The sequence below is a fragment of the Dendrobium catenatum genome, unplaced genomic scaffold (assembly GCF_001605985.2).
Source record: "Dendrobium catenatum unplaced genomic scaffold, ASM160598v2 fragScaff_scaffold_1595, whole genome shotgun sequence".
Lineage (NCBI taxonomy): Eukaryota > Viridiplantae > Streptophyta > Magnoliopsida > Asparagales > Orchidaceae > Dendrobium > Dendrobium catenatum.
The window spans coordinates 2,618,519-2,626,474 of NW_021320057.1; the positions used below are offsets into that span (position 1 = coordinate 2,618,519).

The 7,956-nt window shown below is 36.8% G+C and overlaps 1 protein-coding gene across 1 annotated transcript; it reads right to left on the minus strand.

Moving 5' to 3' along the window:
- Nucleotides 1–4,077: 4,077 nt before the first annotated feature.
- LOC110101187 (phospholipase D delta) lies at nt 4,078–6,623 on the minus strand (the record flags this gene model as incomplete). Its single annotated transcript, XM_020828979.2, is given in 2 exon segments — nt 4,078–4,195; nt 5,511–6,623. Coding segments are annotated over 2 exon segments (1,048 nt in total), but the record flags the coding sequence as incomplete, so codon positions are not given.
- Nucleotides 6,624–7,956: the final 1,333 nt, after the last annotated feature.

Here is a 7,956-nt window from a genome sequence, read left to right on the forward strand (position 1 = left end):
AAGACGTACAGGAGGTTAGCAGCTGAGCTCTACTGGAAAGGGATACATAAGGATGTGGAGGAAATGGTGGCAAGGTGTGAGGTGTGTCAGAGAAATAAATGCATGACAATGGCATCAGGAGGGTTGCTGCAACCATTGGCACTTCCAAACAAAGTATGGGAGGAAGTGTCCATGGATTTCATCGACGGCCTACCCCGCACAGAGGGATTCACAGTCATTTTGGTAGTGGTGGGCTGACTCAGCAAGTATGCACATTTCATCCTTCTACGACATCCGTACACCGCGGTATCAGTGGCAACAGCTTTTATCAGAGAAGTTGTTAGATTACACAGGATGCCGGAATCTATTATGTCCGACAGAGACAAAGTGTTCCTTAGTCAGTTTTGAAAGGAACTGTTCAGAATGCAGGGCACTGTTCTCAAGAGAAGTACTGCCTACCATCCTCAGACAGATGGACAGACAAAGGTGGTAAACCGGAGCTTGGAGACATACTTGAGGTGTTTTGCTTCAAAAATACCACGGAAGTGGGCTAAATGGTTACCTTGGGCAGAGTATTGGTATAACATATCGTACCATTCCGTAGCTCAAATGACCCCTTTTAAAGTGCTCTACGGGAGAGACCCCCCACACTTAGTGCATTATGGGAGGGGAAACACACTGATTTCTTCAGTTGAGCAGTACCTAGAGGAAAGGGACCAGGTGCTAGAGGAGTTAAAGTGACATCTGGGTAAGGCACAACAAATCATGAATGAGCGAGCTGATACACACATGAGAGATATACAGTATGAAGTGGGGGAGAATGTGTACTTGAAACTAAGGCCCTACAGGCAAAAATCAGTGGCTAACAGGAGGAATGAGAAATTGGTCCCGAGGTATTTTGGCCCCTATGAGATATTGGGGAAGATTGGAGCAGTGGCATATCGTTTGAAGTTACCCTCCTCCGCTACCATTCACCCGGTGTTTCATGTGTCACAGCTGAGGAGAGCACTTGGAGAGCATGCAGCTAATGTGGAATTGCCAGCATCTCTTACAGAGGATTTGGAGGTAGTCATGGAACCTGTGGAGCTGGAAGGGGTAAGGTTGGATAAAAAGGGAAACAAAGAGGTGTTGATCAAATGGAAGGATCTCCCCGACTACGAGGCCACTTGGGATCCCTATGAGATGGTGAAGCAGCAGTTCCCGTACTTTCACCTTGAGGACAAGGTGAATCTTTGGGAGGGGAGTAATGTTACGCTTGGACCGGTCCCAACTGGACCGGTCCGGTTCTATACCAGGCGTGGCCTGGCTGGGCGGAAGCAGCAGGGGGGGGGGAGCCCCTGTGGGCCCCACTTGGGGTTAAATTCATTTTGAGAGGAAAATTTTTGAATGAGGGGCTGTTTTAGAAAATTTGTATTTTTCCTTTGACTTTAATTAGGAGTTATGGAGAGATTTTGGATCTCATCTTGAATTTGAATGACAATTTGAGATCTAGGGTTTTCTTGGTTTTGGGCTCTTGGCATCGTCGGAGATTGGAGAGTTGTTCTTCCTCTCGGATTGAAGAACGAATGTATCTTTGCTGTTTTCTATTCTTCTACTAGTGGAATACAAGTGTTTGTTTGGTTTTCTATCCGCTTTCTATCCGTTTTCCTCTGGTTTGGTGCTGATTTCTGCTGTAGACAGCAGAAAACCTGTTGTTGGCTCTTCCGTTTGGCATAGGATTGCTTGCGAACTCAAGTATTACCTTAGGTTTACTTGCGGACTCAAGTATTTCCTATCACATTTTTAATACTTTCTAACAAAATCTTTTTAGGTTTACTTCTATCTTCTTAACAGAAGCCAAATCTAATACATCTACTCTTCCAAACGAGTCATCATAAGGCTAATATTTTATATGACCAAACTATCTAAGGCAACTCTCTTTAATATTATCTGCCACTGGAGCTACTCCAACCTTTTCACGTATATACTCATTTTGCATTTTGTCTCGAAGAATGAAGTCACTCATCACCTGAGCATCCTCATCTCTGCAACACTTAATTTTATGATTCTCTTTTAATGGCCAACATGCTGCACCATAAAGCATTGTAAGCATCATCACCATCTTATAGAATTTTCCCTTAAATTTGAGGGGTACTTTTCTATCACACAACAGGAATGATGCATTCCTCCACTTCAATCATCCAATTTGAATTCTACTAATAATATCCCCATCTATTTCATCATCACTTTGAGCAATGGACCCAAGATATCTAAAATATGCACTCTTTTTTTTTTACTTGACCCCTCCCTAGATCTATTACTACTAAAATTATACTCAATGTATTTGATTTTAGATCTACTCAAACGAAAATCTTTAGATTCTAAGATTAACCTCCATAATTCAAGTTTTAATTTAACTCCCTCTTAAGTCTTATCAAGAAGAAGAATATCACCAGCAATAAACATATATCAGGGTACATCCTCTTGCAAATGTTTAGTAAGAACATCCATGACTAGTGCAAAAAGACATGGGCTAAAAGCAGATCCTTGATGAAATACAATTGAAATAAGAAACCTCATGTTTGCACACAAGTAAAAACTCCTACATACATCTATTCAAACACAAGGTGGTTTGACCAATAATTTTTCTATTTCAGTTGGATTACATCAAGGATCAACTTGAACACTGTCATTGCTAGGCCCCAAGCCCTGGATGAAAAAAATAGAGGGTTGCGTTAGGTAGTCAACAACCAACATAAAATTTATCAAACAATCGAGACATGATAAGTGATTCATCCCATATGGATAAATATCTGCCAAGATATACAAGATTAAACAAATCTTATGATCATATAAATCTTTCTTGTCAAAGAAACCTCCACTCATACCAACCAATCTAAAAAATAAGTGATAGGAAAGTGCAAATCGAGAGATGTAGCGCTAAGAAAATAAAATCCATAAAAGAAAACCAAGAAAAACATTGATTTTTATAGTCCCAAAAATAGAAGAATTGCTAACCATTATAGTCTTGCAAAGAAAAGGTAACAATGGAAGGAATGCCAAACAAGTTATAATCTTATGAAGGAGAAGCCACGGATGAAAGTTGCAGACAGGGAAAATGTAATAGCTTGTATTTTGATCAAATACAGGCTATTACAGAAAAAGCCTTCAATCAAACAAATTTACAATTGTGGCAGGGAAAAAGCCTCCAATCAAACAAAGTTACAGTTGCGGGCAAGGAAAAAGCCAAAAAAGGACGACTACTTCAAAAAAGTTGTAGTATCAAGGGTCCCCTATTATAAAATTCTAACGACAAGTCCACCATAGCCCAACAAGAACAGGTCCCCGCATGCAACTTGGCTCTCCTCATGCAAGGAAGAAATTTGTCGGCTTATTCAACCCAATTCTACCAAGACTTCCAGCATGGTTTAGCCCTTTATTCAAGCAATTTGAGTGTTGATGGACTCTGTATGATGCATCAAAACTTGTCAAGTAATCATACAATTCTAAACATATGCAACCACTATTTAAGCTAAATTGGGTAAAATTAAGCATCAATTCATTCCTTTTAAATTGTCTCAAGCTATGTACTTCACATCGAAAGACATACTTGACCTCAAAGATATTTTAAATCCCAACAAAATTATTATTTTTTAAACCTATGATGTAATTAAATGATTTCCAAACTCTTTGAAACCCTTACATAACATAACTAGACCAAAATGATTTTAAAAAACATCAACAAAATCCAATTCGAAAACAAAACATTTAAATTTGTGAGTAAACCCCTAAAAGATTAACAAAATGTCATGAAATACGACCTTAAAGACAAAAACCTTAAGTAAAACAAATTTTAAGTAATCATTAACCATAGCCACAAAACATATTCCAAATCAGCTTGTCAAAACTTAGTGCTTTCTTTTCATATCTTACATCTCCAATTATCCTAAGGCTTTATATATCTGCATCATGTGCACACAAACAACAGTAAAAACAATATTCAAAATTTAAATTAAACTCAATTCAAAAGATAAAATACAAAGGTTTAAATAGTTTTATAATCAAGCATTATAAGATAGCTAATTAGATGTAAAATGGTCAGAACAAACGAGTGACATGCCTGTTGCTTGACAATACTAAGTTTACTGCTGGCATAACGAGGTGCTAGCACACAAATGACAGATGAATGTTTGAAAAACTTTCGAGTTTCTTCATCATGAGTTTCCATAACACCTGCCTGCCACAAAACAAGGTAGCTGTCAAAATTAAGCATGGATAAAGAATCAACATCCAGTTGAAGGATTGCAGAAAGCAAAAAACAATTACGAGGAAAAACTAGTATCAACTTGCATAAAATATTTGAGAAATAAGAAGCTACATCTAATTTCTGAAATTAAATATTCAGTGACCAACAACTTGCCTTCATATTCACCTGAAAAAAGAAAAACGATTTAGCAGACAAGAAGCAGAAGAAAAACTTTGGTCACTTTTATAGGAGAATGGAACATGGGGGGGACATGTCAATCTGGATATAATAGTGAATGTACTCCATCAAGTCAAAATAATATATTAGGATTCAATTATTGCTTCAACATTGATATGAAACTATTCTTCACTCTTATGTGTATCTTAACAATCTCCCCATACACAAATCTTTTACATCGTTCATCCTCCCTCTCTAATGAAATTTTTATAATATCATAAAGTATCATGACACCAGAAGCCCACTCAATCATATAGAGCCTAATTGGAAGACACCCAATCTTGAACCTTGCACCACAATCATACAAACCCCGAAAACCCATGTGAGCCACAAATCACAAGGAATAATTAAACCCAATCGAACCATAGGATTTGGTATCACTTTTTAGGAGAATTGAACACTAGGTTCCCTAATTGAGCCCAATATATTAGTGAATCGATACAAATCAATCCAAACATTTAAGTCAATTCGTAAGTCACAACTACAATATTAAAACCTAAACTGTTGATTTACTTCTGATATGAGAATATTGTAACTCTTATGCGAATATCAATACACTTTATTAAGTTTTAGAGTGCATGCCACATAAGTTTCAAAATACCCATACAGTCACTGGTGCTGAATAGAGAAAATTATGGCCAATGAATTTTGTCTAAACCTCCTATTAAAAAAAAGTAAAATCTAATTAATCAAAGAGGTTTTCAAGAAGACATGCCTTGCAAATGCTGCTTGAAGAAAATGCCTAATATGCAGTCAAGAAGCTTTTCTAGAGCAATAATCAAAATTTTCAAGAAAAACCATTTCGACCATTACCATTTTTTAGAGCTAAAAATAGGCAGAATGTTGAAAAAGAAATGGACTAAGATAAATACATGTAGTTCAAAAATTCCAAACGTGACATAACAAAAGAAAGAGCCAAAGACCCAAAAAGGGGGTCATGACTCGTCAAAGTGGTAAAGAAACGCCAGGCATATCAAGTTCTATTTCTTTTTAAGAAACATAAGATTTTCCGTCGTGCAAGAACATATTCAAAGAACAAAATCATTTGGAATTCATCCAACCAAGTTACCGTCTTGAGAAATAATTTGTCATGGGATGTCTTATCGTCCCAAACGAGCAAGCACACACGAACACCCTCCTGCGACTTGTACTTGAGAAGCTCCCCCAATGTAAGATCCCCGCCGCTCGGCAACGGACGTGTAGGCTCTCTTACCAGCCTCACCTTGCAATAAATCGACCAACCAACAATATAAATCAGATGGTGAGCCTCCAGTATAGCATGGCAAATATCCTCCCAGCATTTTTCATGCTCGAAAACCCTCCCTTCGTCCAATCTGATCTCCGGCAAGTCCCCTTCCCTCACATGCGCATCCTGGTAAAGCGTCACCAACCCCCCTTTTCTGACAGGAAAATAGGTATTCTGCACCCCTTTTCTCTCTGGATCTCCTGCCAGGCCATGTATGTACTCCGAAGTCTCCGACATGGGCGTAAACCTAATCGAGAGCAGCAGAGCACTCTCCGGCTTGGGCGGTTTCCCATTGGATCCAAGGATAGGAAACCACTTGCGGTCAATTTCTCCCGCGACGATGTCGGCAGCAGGAATAGATACGGTGCCGATGAGCTGGGCGCCGAATATATCGTCGTCCTTGACGTTGAATTGGATTTGGTCATCGGAATGGGCGACAGGTATATTGAAGTGCTCATTCCAAACAGGGTTTTCGGAGTTGGAGATGACTCGGGTGCGGGCAAGGGTGGCTCCTGATAGTCTGACGGTGACGTATGGATCGCTGGTGATGATCTTGGGGTGCTTGTGATGAGGGTGATGGGGATGGTGGTGATCGGCACTTCGATGGGGGACGATAGCACCACAAGGGGCGAAGCAGCGTCGGAGGCGCTCGGTTAGCATGTCCATGTTCGGGAGCCGGCGAGCTTCGTGTATCCATAGGTCAAGGTCTCCGTGAAGGAGAACGGTACCCGCGGAGTCGGAGTCGTCCGCCATTAAAGAGGCTCCGGTCTCAGAGGAGGCGACAAGAGAACGGCGAGCGGTAGTTTAAAGAGAGATTTAAGGCAGGGCAGCATTGGTTACTCCACCTCCAGAGAGAGAGAGAGAGAGAGAGTAATAAGACAGAGAGGAGAGATACAGAGACGAGGAGATGTGCCAAGCATGTAGAGAGGGCAAGTGTGCGCGCAACAAGTGATCCGCCGCTGTGGCATGGGTAGAGATTGGGCCACAGTATAGCCTTCTGTGTAGCGGCCAAGGTTTCCGTTTTCATTGTGATAGAAATTGCAAATTTTGAATTTTTTTTAAAAATTGACATGCAATCACTTAATCTTTTATATATGTATTTCTATATTTAATATTTAAATTTCTATTATTTAAATAAAAATTTTAAATTTTCTTTAAAATATCATGCATATAGTTTTAAATACAATTTTGTAAATATTTTAATTTATCATTCAATAAATACATTTATTTATTATTTAATAAATACCTCATTCAACACAATAATATCATGAGTAATTATAACTTAATAATATTATTTTGAAAAAAATTAATGAAAATATTTATAAATAGATATAAAATTATATATTTAAATTTTTAAATCATACTCATGTAATATATTATAATTTATTAAAATTCAATTACAACTCATATTTAATTAAATAAAAATTGGTACAAATACAATCATAATATCTTCATTTTTCTTTTCAATTTCAATGATTTTTTTATTTAAAATTGAAATTTTCTAATTTCCTTATCAGCTCACCTCTTCTATATTTATGAGAGTCCAATAGAGCAATCTTTGTGTTAAACTTCAAATTGTAATAATCAAGACTAGTTCAATGGGAAACTTCCAAAGTCCTTTGATATATAAGCTTTATTTAGGATAGCTTTTGGCCACTTTTTTTTTATTATTTAAAAAAAATTATACTAAAAATTTATTATATAAAACAATAAGAAAAATATTCTAAAAAAAAAATCTAAGACTTCGTTTGAGGTGACTTTTTTACTGCTTTTGGAAATAACTTTCTAGTACTAAATTATTTAGTTTAAGCCATTTTGTACTAAAAATGTGCTTTAGAAAGTAATAAAAAAGTCATCTAAAAAAATCAAAAACTAATTTAGATTAAAGAAGAATTTATATATATAATTAAAAAAAATAAAAAAATTGTATATATATATATATATAATTTGATTAAATGTATTTTCAATTAAGATTAAGATTTCGTTTGGGACGGCTTTTTTATTGCTTTCTAAAACAGAGTTTTAATACAAAAATAAAAAAAATTGCACTAAAACTCCGTTTTAGCAAGCAATAAAAAAGCCGTTCCAAACGAAGCTTGAATGAATTTTCAACTAAGCTGAAATGTTCTTTGTTTTACCTATTTTAGTGAATGATGATAAACTGCAGCTATGAGATGATGATGATGATAATGATGAATCATGGCGTTTTTCTTCTATTTTTTAATGATTTTTTTTAATAATAATAAAAATAATAATAATAAAAGTTCTT